General features: G+C 40.1%; 1 protein-coding gene across 5 annotated transcripts in view; it reads left to right on the forward strand.

Moving 5' to 3' along the window:
- The window catches only part of FARS2 (phenylalanyl-tRNA synthetase 2, mitochondrial), a 378326-nt gene that overhangs the window by 268491 nt on the left and 95695 nt on the right, over positions 1 to 14140 (forward strand). For 3 of the 5 annotated variants that reach the window (XM_061591178.1, XM_061591172.1, XM_061591186.1), the window contains one exon: positions 5648 to 6103. The exons of 1 other annotated variant lie outside the window; for it this stretch is intronic. In XM_061591178.1, coding sequence (XP_061447162.1) covers positions 5648 to 5975 — 328 coding nt within the window. In that variant the 3' untranslated portion in view covers positions 5976 to 6103. Of the gene's footprint in view, positions 1 to 5647; positions 6104 to 12433; positions 12579 to 14140 lie in introns of those variants that run through there. One more of the 5 variants, XM_061591205.1, reaches the window with a different exon arrangement.

Below are 14140 nucleotides of genomic sequence, written 5' to 3' on the forward strand. Positions count from 1 at the left end.
TTTGGATGCATTGGGAACGTTATTATAGGCAGCCCAAAGTATTTCCATGACAGGCAGTAGAGCAACAGTAAACTACCAGGTAACATTATCGCTTTCAACTCCCCAACGTTACCTATTCCCCCCCCACAAAAAAAAATACCAGTCTTCACAGATCATTGGAAAACCTGCAGTGTGGGAGCTATATGAACCCTCAGGGGAATTTCATACCCTGGGTGCTGCTACCAAAGGAAAGCTCTGACCCATTTCACGACCAACCGCACCTCTGATGGAAATGTGGCACGAACTGAGACTTCTGCTGATGTCCTTAATAGGCTGTCAGGCTCATATTGAAGAAGTTGGTCTTTGAGATTCTTTGGGACCAACCATATAAGGCATCATTAAATTGGCACCAATGCAGCAATCAATCAGGTATATAAACAGGGTATGAAAAAAGGGAGCAGAATGGGTGGACTTGTCTGGCAACTTTTCAGTTCACTTGAAAGTGCTGTGTTCACTCTCAAAATGTTTGTGGGTAAACATTTGACTGAGCCATAATTAAAAACAGCATTTTTCCCAATGTTGGTATAACTCGGATTCATATTTGAAGTAAATAAGCATGATTTTTTAAAATAATATATTTTATTTATTTATTTATTTGTTGAATTTCTATACCGCCCGACTAGCATAGCTCTCTGGGCGGTGTACAACAGAGAAATATAAATATACACAATAAAATCCTATAAATTCAGTACAAACAACACGTATATAACAAATCTAAAATCAAATTTATAATCAATCCAAAAAAAAAAATTAAATCAATTAAAACATATTTAAAAGACTAAAATGCCTGAGCAAAGAGGAAGGTTTTGACTTGGCGCTGAAAAGATAACAACGTCGGCGCCAAGCGCACTTCATCAGGAAGACTGTTCCACAGTTCGGGGGCCACCACTGAAAAGGCCCTAGTTCTTGTTACCATCCTCCGAGCTTCCCTATGAGTCGGAACTCGGAGGAGGGCCTTTGATGTTGAACGTAGTGTACGGGCAGGTTCATATCGGGAGAGGCGTTCCAGCAGGTATTGTGGTCCCGCGCCGTATAAGGCTTTATAGGTTAAGACCAGCACTTTAAATCTGGCCCGGAAGCATATAGGTAGCCAGTGCAGGCGGGCCAGAACAGGTGTTATATGTTCAGACCGCCTGGTCCTCGTTATCAGTCTGGCTGCCGCATTCTGCACAAGCTGTAGCTTCCGAACCATCTTTAAAGGCAGCCCTACGTAGAGCGCATTGCAGTAATCCAATCGAGAGGTTACCAGAGCATGGACAACTGAGGTGAGGTCTTCCCTGTCCAGATAGGGACGTAGCTGGGCTACCAACCAAAGTGGAGGATTAGAAAATTCTCACACAGTAGACATTAGGTACATGAATGTATAGCAGCTGTAATAGGGTTCTTCAACACCTGTTCTCCTGTGTGTTCTGTACCTTACGTTTTCAGTTCTTGTCAAAGTAATCCATGCAGTACATTGAGCCACAAAACGCTTTGGTGCTACATGTCCCAGAGAATGTGCACTTGTCTATTTTGAACATGGACTACTGATTTAGGACAGTTGAAAAAATGTGATAGTAATAACCCATTCATAACATTCCATGTACACCTTGCCTATTCCTTCCGCATGCATCACTCGTTGTTTGTTTCTTTTGTAGTTGTTTGTAAATGACTTTATAGTTACCCTTGGTGTTTGTATAGTGATCTTGGAGTGTTCAAAGCATTTCATATCCATTATCTTCATGATCTTTACACTGACCCCGTAAGATAAGTCAGTATTATTATCCCCATATTGCAGTCAGAAACTAGATGAGACATAGGTTTTAAAGAGCATCTGCAAGGAGTATAAGCTACCTAGGGAAAATGGTGCAGAGAGAAAGGGTTAACTCACATGCCTCATCCTGAGGCACTACAGCGTTGATCCATACTGGGCCTTTCCATAGCTGGAAAGGAAATACAATGACAGATCTTCATTGTCTTATATAGCCACCTAATGAGTTCCTGACAAAGGTGAAACATGAACTTGGCTCAGATCATAATTTTGATCAGATCAGACAGAATTTATTTGTTGATTCTACAGGTTACAACAGACAACATAATCTAATCTGCAGTCTACAAAATGTCAAAATCCATATAGTCATTGAGATCACAGTTTTAGCCACAACATTAAACTAGCTGTAGTTGTAGTTCAGTTTATATGGGAACAACCTCTGCAACAGGGACACCAGCCTTTGTTTGGGGGGCAGAGTGCAGCAAATCATCATTTAACACCTTGTATCACTCCTTGGTATATGTTATGAAATGGATACTACTGTGACTTTGATGTCCACCTCCCAATTCTTTTTATGCTTTTTTGATATTAATTGTTTAACTTTTTGTGTGTGAAAAAGTCTTTAAAGACACATTGCATTAAAACTAAACTGCACAGTGAATGTGACTTAAATCTATTCTGTGATCCTGTAATCATTAAATGTAGTGAGGACACAGTGCCCCTTCAGATTTCTTCCTTCTCCAAGCCAAGTGACTAACATTCAGCCTTTTGTGGTGTCCTGATAATAATTCCAAATATCTGCTTGATTTTGTCAGAAGCCAATTTTGGGGAAGGAAGAAAGTAGGGAGAAGCAGGGAAATGGAAAGACCAAAAAAGACCGATGTGATATTAAGAATGGTCTGTGTCTGTATGAAGAAAAATAGAGAGCTATTGTCAGAGCTAATCTGCAGTTAGTTCTGACCAATTGTCCTTATGCTTTCTTTCTGGTCCACTAGCTTCATTCCGGTGGTCCATTGCGTATCTGCATTTGTGGTTGAAGATGGGAGATTGCTCATCCATCATTCATATTGATTTTAATTGTGTTTTATTTTATTTTTATTTCTTATATTGTATTTTATTGTATTACTCTTTAAATTCTGTGGAAATGCATTTGCTACAACAGGCAGAAAAATCATTAAGTGGTCTGCCAAGACCCCTCAGCAATTTTCAAGTGTCCATGGGAAAAAAGTTTGGAAACCACTGCTCTACATTGTCTGGCAACAGCTCTCCAGGTTTCAAGCAGGAGCCTTTCCCTGACTTACCTGGAGATATTAAGGATTGAAGGTGGAACCTCTTGCATGCAAATATTTGCTCTGTCACTGAGCTACGGAAGCTTGCATTTAGGGCTCCCGAGGCTAGACTTTTTCAAAAAGCTACAAGTTAGATAAACAGCTTTTGCACCCTGCTCTACCTCTAGCCCTGGCAAAAACTACTGGGCTCTGCATCTTGGCTCTGTTGCTCTACAAGGCTAGACCAAGACATTTTGTATCCTTCATTCCACATACAGAAGGCAGCTGGACTGGCAGTTGAATCTGTCTTCAGCGTTGACAATGGGACAGCCTCGCATCGTGCTTGAGAGCAGCAGGCTCACTTACAGAGCACAGGGCTCCAACAAAGCAAAACAGACTTGGGAGGAATTGGGAGCTTGGTGCCACCACTGCCCTCTTGCATATCCCAGTATCTGCTGCCTACAGCAACTGCCTCACTGTGTAATGATAGGGCTGGCCTGCTGCTCTGGGCTCCACCCCAGGCTTCACCTAGGTCCCCAAATTTCTTGATTCAAGAGCTGATGACCCTGTTTCTACTAGAAGCAATCAGAAGGAAAAGAACATTGTTTATGAGAGATAATGGGAGAAAATCAGGATGTCCTCTAGAACAAAATTGATTAGAACAGCCAAGGACAAAAAGAGAGCAGTAGTTTACGAAAGGGAGAAGGAACAACCTGTACATCCGTCTGTCTGTCTGTCTCTCTCTCTCTCTAATGGAAATATTCATTTAGGTGGAGTTCATAGAGAAATGCTGTGGCAGAGCATCTGCTTTGCATACAGAGGATCCCAGGTTCAATCCCCAACATCTCCATGTAGGGCTGGGAGATGCCCTGTCTGAATGCCTAGAGAGCTGTTGCCAGTCTGGGTAGACCATTGGTCTTTAACTCAGGTGGGTCACAATAGCACCATATGTTTACAAAAAATGCATGGCCCAAATGCATGTTTGAGCTAAAGGTGGATCCCAGATTTGAAAAGGTTTATGACTAGTGATGTGGTCAGTACTGAGCTAGTTAGAGCAATGGTCTGACCATAAGGCAGCTTCCCATGTTCCTTTTGTTCTAATTGGATAACCATATCACATGTATACATCAGACTGAGGAGTAAATGATGGATGAGCCCCACAATTAAAAACAACATTGTTTATCTGTTCTTTCTTGACAAGTTCTCACTGACATAGCAAACTTGGGTCTGGGCTGCTACACTTGAGATTGCAGATGGAGCTCATATGATCGAATGCTCTGCCATACATGAAGAAACCCCTCTGCACAGGAACTTAGATTGCCTTCATTCTGCTATGCTAGTTTTTGATACTCTTTTTGTTGTTGTATAGAGGAGCATGCCATCATGTGAGAGTCCACCAGCAATTTGAATTGGTGTGGCCCAGGCACATGTTTACTACCTCAGTGACAACTCAACTGACATCTTCCCAGCCCTGTAGCCTACAGGGCCCTAGAGTTGTACTTTGCCTCACCCTGGCCTGTAGGCAGGGTGGGGCAAATGGGTGCACTGCCCCCCCAGAACTGCTTTGTCCAGGATTTTTTTTTCCAGAAAATTGTCTTTTTAAATTGTGACATGACAGACAACAGCAGTATCCATTTCAAGAATCACAGCTTGTTTTAAGAACAGGAGCAATTTTAGAATAGGATCCTCTGAAAAATTCAGTGAATAAGGCAGGTCATGGAAAGCTTAAAGGACTAGTCAGGAAGGTAGACAAAAACTTTATTGTCTTTCTCAGACAAGATCAGAGTAGCACTGGGAAACTTCTGACTCCACAGATAAAGCCGGTGCCACCAAGTGACTAAAACATACAAGGATACTACCCACACGCCCTATATTGTTTGCCTACTTTTTTAAGGCTTCCAAAATATTTCTCTCAAGTTACCAAGTATGCCACTGCACAGTGTTGAAGAATTGTCCGCAAATGGCAAGTTAATTACCTTAGCTTTTTCAACACAAAAGGTACTTTGTAGAACTTACTTCATTTAGAGATTTACGGCTCTGCAATGAAGCTTCAGGCTGATACTGATGGTTCTACACAGCCCATCTGATTAAGTGTGGTAATCCCAACATCAGCTCATCAGCTCAGCTCACTGGCAGGCGAAAGTAGCCATCATAGCTAGTAGCCATTGATAGCCTTATCCTCCATTAATTTCTCCAATCCTCTTCTAAAGCCATCCACGTTAATGGCCATTGCTACCTTTTGTGGGAGCAAATTGCATAGATTATCATCATCATCATCATCATATCCCACCCTTCCTCTTAAAAGGAGCCAAGGACAGCACTGTGTACTGTGTGAAGAAGTACTCTCTTTTGTCTGTCCTGAATCTTCTAGCTTCATTGGATGGCTTCAAGTTCTAGTATTATGAGAGAAGGGGAAAACTTTTCCCTGTCCACTTTCTCCACACCATGCACAATTTTATATAACTCTATCATATTCCCCCCTTACCTTTTTCCCTAAACTATGCCCCCCCCAATTTTGTAATCTTTCCTCATGGGAGAGTTCTTTCTACTCATTGATCATTTTGGTTGCCCTTTCTTGATTCTTTTCCAGCTCTGCTACTACAATATCCTTTTTGAGTTATGTGGGATGCCTGTGTAATCATTCATTCGTAGAGAAACAAGATTGTTTGTTGGTACAGTTCTGCCAAATTCCACTGCCTCCTCGCCACCCTGGAAATTTTCTCAGAAGCAGATGCATGATAGAAATCAGTTCCTACATGTACCAACCTGAACCCTACGTTTGGCATTGGAGGCTCTTCATTGTGTGCCCACTTCAAAGCAGATGCTGGAAGAGGCAACATGAGAATGGGCCTTCTCAGTTGTGGACTGCCATTTGTGGAATGCTCTCCCCAAACAGGTTTGCCTGGCACCATTATTAGCCATCTTTAGGCACCAGGCAAAAGCATTTATCTTCTCCCAGGCATTTGGTTCTTACCTTTGGAAGGCTTTTGGAGAACTTCTGTTGTGTAGCCTTCCGAAGAAGGGTTGTTCCACCACCTTATGTACTGTTTTGTTTTTAACTTTTTATGTATTTTTTAATCTTTTACTTTTATTGTGTAGAAAAGTGACTAACAAATTTAATAAATAAATAAATGGTGACACAGGAGGGTCAACTCTTTCTGCAGATGCAGGATGAGGTATTGCTACTGCAGCTCTGCTTATCTACAGTTCTTTCCTGCATCCCTTTCATTTCTTATCTATTGTCAGCCTTTCTTTCTCTTTTACTTGAACGCTCATTTCAGCTCTTACTATGGCCATGACTTGACTTTCACTAGCAACTCTTTTTGTGGCATGGGCAGATAGCCCTTTTAATTAATTAATTAATTAAAAAGTATATTTTGAGAGGAGTGTTTCCTCATGCACTGGAGAGGCTGAGTGCACAATTTCCAAAGGAAAAAAGGGAGTCTTTTTCAAACAATGGGAGATTCAAAATAGCATGGATTTATGTGCAGGGTTTGCACATGCTGATGGGGAGGGCTGCCTCATGCAACAGATGCCTATAACTCCTGATACAATCACCTATCCCACATCAAAGGATGTGCAAAAACAATTAGGGTGGGAAATAACTCTCTAACTAGTTAGCAGTGTCTGTACTGTTGTACCACAATTCCACCTGTGTGCAAGTACAGCGATTCAAGTGCTTGCTGGGACAGTGTTCAACTAATCCAGTCACAGCCATAGAGTCTTTCTGGGAGAACCACAGTATTGGGAAAGACCCTAGAACAGCATAGTGTTAATAATTAACAGTTCTGTTTCCTGTTGTGTTCTCTGAAATTTACTCTCACTTCACTGTAAATACTGAAAAGAGAGAATCTCACTCCCCCCCTCTTTTTATTTGTAATATTCCTATATTTTGATAGTAATACATCCATATGATTCCAGGGAGGCTCTCTCTCTCTCTCTCAGGGAGTAATTGTTTGGAAACAGCTAAAAATCGTGAAGTGTTGAAGCTAAACATGAGTGTGTCCGTTTCACTGATGCATATCACAATGTAATAAAATCTCTCCCATCTGTAACAATGTGTTCAAGTAATTTGCACATTGTTCAAGGACTAACATGTACTCTGTATTCATTGCAAACTGATTAATCCACCATTGCGTGACTAATATATTCTCGATAGCGACACAGACTTTTCTGATTCCGTTCATTCAGAGAAAGTGTCATCTAAATATCACCGGGCTTAACACGTTATTAATATAATGCTAGTTTGCACAGATAACAGGATAACATTTTGGAGTCGCTCAGCAGGGGGTAATGCATCCTAAACAGTCATGCTGGGTGGGGCAGCCTGTAGAGGTAGGTCTGTTTCTACGTTTCACTTTATACTGTTGCTGCTCTCCTGCTTAGATAAAAGTATGATTAGAAGTTGGAGCTACTTGAACACCTAGGCTCATCCCACCCTCGGGGCTGTCAGATATCACTGTCCCATGCACACTTCGCAGTAAATGTTCCTTGGAAATTTGCTAGGAGTCTAACTGATAGTGGTGTAAGATAGCAACTCATGCAGCATGCTGTGAGGCATTTTCCAGTGTCGGCACTTATCAGGAACTGGCCCAAAATTTCTTAGACCAGGGCTGCTCAAGCATCGCCACCCAAACCTTAGCAATTACTGTAAAGCATTTTTCACATTAAAAATGATAAATATGTAAATAATATACTTGAATATGTGATCTCTCTAAATAATCTTGTAAGACTGGATGTATAATTATAGCATTCTCAATTTGGTAAGCCAAAGATTATTGAGTTCTGAGTATGTATATGGTGAGCTAGAGAGCAAATAACTTATTTAAAGAAGAAGATAAGAAAGGCCTTGCTGGATCAGATAGAGTGTTTGTCTAGTCCAGAATCCTGTTTCCAACACAGGCTACTGGAAACCTCTAAGAAGCCTTCAAAGAGGCTTATGCCTTCTCTGCATTATGTCCCCAGCATCTGGTATTCCTTTATTTATGCTACAATCCTGTGCATGCTTACCCAGGAGTAAACTCCATTGAACACAGTGGGACCTGAGTAAACATGCATAGGATTGCAGTGTTAGCTATCTTGCCTAATAACTGTTGAGAGACCTAGCTGCCATACATCTAACACTTTCTCAGAGCCATCTAAACTAGTGCCTGTTACCAAGTTCTGTGGACTCGAATTCCATGAGTTAACTGTGTGTCATGTGCAGTACAATTACCTTTTGTCTGCTCTGACCCTATAGCTGATCAGTTTCACAGGAAGATCCAAAGTTCTCATATTATGAAAGAGGGAGAAAAACCTTTCTCTTTCTACTCTCTGTCATAATTTTATAAATCTGAATTATGTCTTACCACCACCACCTTAGTCATCTTTTTTTCTGAATGAAAAATCCCCAATTATATTAGTCTTTCCTCATAAAACAGTGAGCCAATACCTTGGTTATTTTTTTTCAAGTATCCAGCACTTCATGCATCCACAGGAAATGTTTCTTGCCCTGGATAACAGGCAGATGAAGTTTTGAGCAGATCTAGCCTACAGCGTGCTGTGCTTTGCAACAGACAGCTGAGTGGTTACAATAGGATAAAGACACAGTAATATTGGCTGACATACAGCTTCCTTTTTGGCTATGTAGCTTGGATGGATACAGATATCTGGGTCCTAGTCAGTAAAATGTCAGTAGATTATGACTGTTTTTCTGGATTTGTATTTGTGCCTTTGAAAACTCAATCAGAACAAATCCCCTTTGTGCTCTTTTGGATTAGTACTATAGTCCAGCCATCAGATTGGCAGAAAATTAAGTATTATTTACAAATTGGTTCTGCAGTTGGGGGAGGGGATAGTGGCATATGGAAGCTTACTTGCGAGATGGTCTAAAAAAATTATTTTCTCTCTTAGGAGAATCCTGGGTCAGGCCCAGCCCACTTTCTGTGCTCATCTTACAGCAACCAAATGATTCATTGTGAAAATATTGTTTAGCTTTTATGTTGTGAACTATAGATAAATTATTGCTTCTAAAGTGTAGCTGTTTAGTGAGATATTAATAGGGGAGATAATCCTTTTACATTTTTACTGTGAAAGTTTTGCAGTGCTTTGGGGATTCATTTATCCTCTGTATTTGCTGAGGAGCCCGGGCTGAAACAGAGCTAAAGCAATTCACCCTGGAAAGCTACTTCAGTTTTCCTGGAAACAAATCATTTCCAGGCCCAAACTACATGTTACCATGAACATCACCAATCCAAAGCTCCCCCTGCATCTCCCTAATAACTTCAAATTTAATGAAGATGTGTGATTCAACATAATCATGTGCACATTTCAGTACCCCCCCCAAGTGTCAGCAAAGTAGAGTGAAGTAGAGTGGGAGTGGGGAAACACTGAGCACTATAACATATTGTGTCTTCCTTACCTAATGTTACTAGGAATATACTGGAGGAGTCTGGCCTATAGAGGCCACCCATTTATGGTAAAATCTAATTTGTGCCCCAGTAAGTAGGATTGTCGTACGATGGTAGACAAATCTCCACTCAATAAAGATTTTTTCTTAAGTTCTGGAATTTTCATTTTTTTTATGTATATTTTGAAAAGAGTTATTGCATTTAATTCAATAGGGCTATGGCACCTGTAACTACATGTACAGGATTTCCTATAAGTTCCAATGTCAGAAGAGAATAAGTTTCATCAGTGCCTCTAAGGAAACGTATGACAGATTAACATTTGTATGATAGCTTTAAGCTTGAATACTGTAATGTTACTGTCCAGACCCTTATCTAATGGATGCACAGGGATGAGGGTTCCACACGTTCTTTCTCAGCTATGTCTAACCAGAGTATTACATGTCAAACGTTGTCCTCACTTAAGTAAGTCCTGTTATCAACAGCAGACTGGCTAGGTAAACGTAGACAGAGAAATCCTACCCAAGTTCCCCTTGGGTCTGAGGATGTATTATGAAATAAAATAATAGGATTCCACAGTGAAAAATCAAAATGTATTTCTTTATTTCCATTCTAAGATCTGGTTCAGCATAGAAATACAAGTAGCTGGCTTTAGCCAATGCAGAAATTGTGCATACATAATTATAGAGAGTCTGGCCTCAGCCAGTAAGCCAATTGCTAAATAGACGTGTTGCTGGCCAAGCCAGGGCATATAATTCAAACAAGCATATAGCTGGCTCTTAGCTTATAATGTAATGGTTAAATGGGCACATTGCTGGATTTATCTTATAACATAATGATTAAAGCGGCACATAGCTGGCATTAACAAGTTTATAACAACTCACTAGTTAGTGCTGATAATTGTGAGAAAATTGCACAGTGTCTTAGTGTGGCTGGCAAATACACGGTGCCTTTATGCATTTATTAATAACAGCCTTACACAAACAGCTTTATGCAAACAGCCTTATGCACTTCTTATTGGTACAAATAATACTCTCTTTGGCCTCAGACAAAGGGTTTGCAACTTTACTTAATATTCTCGCTTTAGCCTCTGTTAAAGGGTTTGAAGCAATGCAATATTTTCTCTTTAGCCTCAGCTAAAGGGTGTGTGTATTTCTTATACTCTTTGCAGTGTTAAATATCTGCTAAGATTCAATATAAACGTTTCACTTCTGGAAAAGGCATGCTCTCACTATTTGCTGGGCTGTTAAGCAGCCATTGGTTAGCTTCAGGCAGCATCTGTGGCAATGTCTTTGGCATAGTCACAAGGACTGGCATCACAATTTTATCTCCAACCACCTTTAGTAGACTTGCTTTGGTAACCTTCTTCACTGGCCATGGTAATCGTTGCTCCAGAAAACTAGGACTAGCCTCGTGCCTCTTTGGCTTAGTCACCAAGACTGGCTTCATGCCTCTTCAGCACAGTCACTAGGACTGGCCTCATAAACTTATCTCCAGCCATTTGTAGTAATCTTCGCTTCAGCATATTCGTTTCTATAGTTTTTACTTCTGTAGGCTTTGTTCAGCAGACTTCGGCACAGCCGAGAAGAACTGGCCTCTTTGGCACAGTCACTAAGACTGGCCTCAAGCAGCTCTTTCAGCTCTTTTATAGGCAGTGCCCATTCTGCACACATGGTGGGGGCATCCCTGAGACTTGACAAGGCTGCAGGCTATGCACTCCCAGAGACTCAATGTTTTTGCACACTGTTATCTCCCCTCCTGGCTGCCTTCCTAGACTTCCTAGCAGCCGTCCTTGACAGCTATATAAACAAAGAGAGGTAGGAGAGTCCACTCTTCAGATAGGGGAGGAGAAAGTGGAGAATGAAGGAAACTTAACACTCCAGCTGTGGTTTTTTCAGTATATAATAATTCTTGCCTCCCAACTTTTATACATTTTATTCAACGTTTGAGACCTCAAAAGAAAAATCAAAGGGTCTAAAACAAGAACATTTAGTTGAATATTAGGAAAACCTTTCCAATGATAGGTATGGTTTAGCCAATGGAACGAGCAGACCAGAGTAGTTCTCCAGAACCTCTATCACTGTGTTGTTTTAAATCTGAGGCTAGATGAGCAGCTGGCAGGAATGACAGCCTAAGATTTTCTTCATGCCTAGATGGCCTGTGAGGCACCTTCAGCTCTTGTTTCTACAGTTCTGTGATGGTGCAAGATAAGTTTTTGAAACTGACTACAAGCCATATTAGGTCTAGGTTTTTTTATTTTGGATAGGAGTGATTAATAAGTTTTCTAACGCTGGTCATGAGAGAAAAATAGTATGACCTCAGTAACAAATGCAATCAGTACTTGCCTATCTTCCATCACTTAAGTAGAGGGAAGAAAAAGCTGAAATTGGAGCCTGGTGCCTTTATAATGCTGCTAGTTTCTTTACCGTGGTTAAGAGATTCAGATTGGCCCCCAGGTTTATGTGCTCTCTCTTCCTCTGATCTCTTCCCCCCGCTTTTGTTTTAACCATGGCTTAGCATTGTGCTTGCACCAATGATAACCATGATTAACACCAACTATACTTCACTAGAGATGTGAAGGTCTGGGAAAAAACAGAAAATGGGGGGGGCTTTTCCCCATTTTTTACCCCCAAAATTGGAAAGATTAACAAAAATTGGATTATGAAATATTTTCTTTTAGAATAATGAATAAAATGTTCAAGGTGCTCATATATTTACTACCATCAAATTATTTAAAAAACCAAATAATAGGAAGACTTTTAAGTAAGACTATATACATTATCAGATCATTATGATTTCTGCACACTGAGGACAAGCAAGTCCTGAGTAGTACACTGTGAACACAACTCTCAAATGCAAGACCAAAATCCTTTCTGCCTCTAGGGGGAACTGCCATTTTCACAAGAAGGGGAAAGATTCCATTCCTTTTGTGCTTGTGGGCTTCTTCATGTTGGCATAGTTGGTGAATCTGTTTCTGTCCTCTTGACTAGGCCTTCAAGGACTGGGAGTGGGAGAAAGAACAGAGCAACACAAAGAAGCAGAAAGTGACAATGATAAATAAAATAAGACATTAAATTTCAGGTAATATTCATTGAGTCTTAGCTCCTCTGCCCCCTCTTTTTCTCAGCTGAAAATGAGTGCTTTATGTCTGCTTGACACTGGAGGACCAGAGAGAGACAATAATTTTCAGAATATGTAACAATTCTCTTTGTTTTACTTTTAAAAATATGTTTTTAGATGTCTTATTGCTTGTACGTTTGCTCCTTTGGGAGGAAGGGTGGGATATACCTTTAATAAATAAATAATTATATAAATATGTATGGTTTCTTTTGTTTTAATTGTCTTTTTTGTCTGCTCCTCTTTTTGTGAATAGTTTTATTGAGATTTCTAGTAAATGTAACAACAAAGTACATTAAACATGTCACTCTATATAAAATAGAAAAAGAGTACATTCAGCAACAGAAGCTTTATGTATAAAACAGAAAGAATACCAGAAAGCAGAATAATAGAATTAAAAAAGCAGGGTATACATCCCACCAAAAGAAGTTAATGATGAGGGTGGTCTCGCTTCTACTCCATCTTCGATAGCATAACTTAAAAAGGGATACCATACTGGAGTAACTTTATTGGAGGCAGTCTTCCCCCCAACTTTTTTTCACTCTCGAGTTAATTTTTCATCTGCTGCAAGTTGCCAAAGTCTGATAAACCAATTTTTTATCAATAATTGTTCTGCCCCCTTCCAATTTTTGGCTATTGCAAGCCTCGCTGCAAATAGGAATCTGGATAGGAGAGACATCTGATTTTTAGAAACAATGGAACGCTCTTTAAGGAAAAGAAGTGCCAAGGCTGGATCCGGGATAATTGTAGCTTTAAGAACTTTACGGGCAATTTGAAAAACATCACTTCAGAATTGTCTCACTTTATTACAATCCCACCCAGAGCTTGGAAGATTACTTTTAAAAAGTAATAAATTACAGTTACGATTGCATTGCCCAAACAAGTAGTAATTACTGTTACAATTACAATTGCTCTGAAAGTAACTGATTATTTTACTTTTTCTCAAAAGTATTCACTACAATTACATTTCAGTTACTTTTTTTAAAAAAATGCCTACAAGGTGCTGGCCTTGGCTGCTGCACATCTAAGTAGCCTAAAACAACATTAAAAATAAATGATTTTCATCCACAAATCAGAGGAGCAGAAGACTTCCCCTGCTTCCCCCCCCCCAAGTAATGCCCAAAAGTAATGCTGGAGACATTACAATTACTCCACAAAAGTAATAAAATTACTCCTAGTTCTATTACAATCTAAATGTAAAGGAATTACCCACTCGTTCCTCAAAAAAGTAATGAATTACAAGTAATTCTTTACTTGTAACGAATTACTTCCAAGCTCTGATCCCACCATAAATGTAGGAATGAGCCACGGATCGGGCATCGCCTCCAGCACAAAGGGGAGAGAGGAGTTGATATAGTTCAGTTTGACTGGAGTGAGGTGCCACCGATGTATAACTTTCAAAGCATTTTCTTTTATGAGGGCTGAGGTGGCTCTTGAGTGTGGGCCTACTGATATATCACTCCATTCCTGTTCTGTGTTTTCCCTCCCCAGATTTTTAGCCCAAGCTTTATATGCTGAATTTTCTTTTCTATATTTAAACTCTAATAGGAGGCTATAAATTATAGAGATAGCATGTTTTT

Source organism: Rhineura floridana, chromosome 1 (assembly GCF_030035675.1).
Source record: "Rhineura floridana isolate rRhiFlo1 chromosome 1, rRhiFlo1.hap2, whole genome shotgun sequence".
NCBI lineage: Eukaryota > Metazoa > Chordata > Lepidosauria > Squamata > Rhineuridae > Rhineura > Rhineura floridana.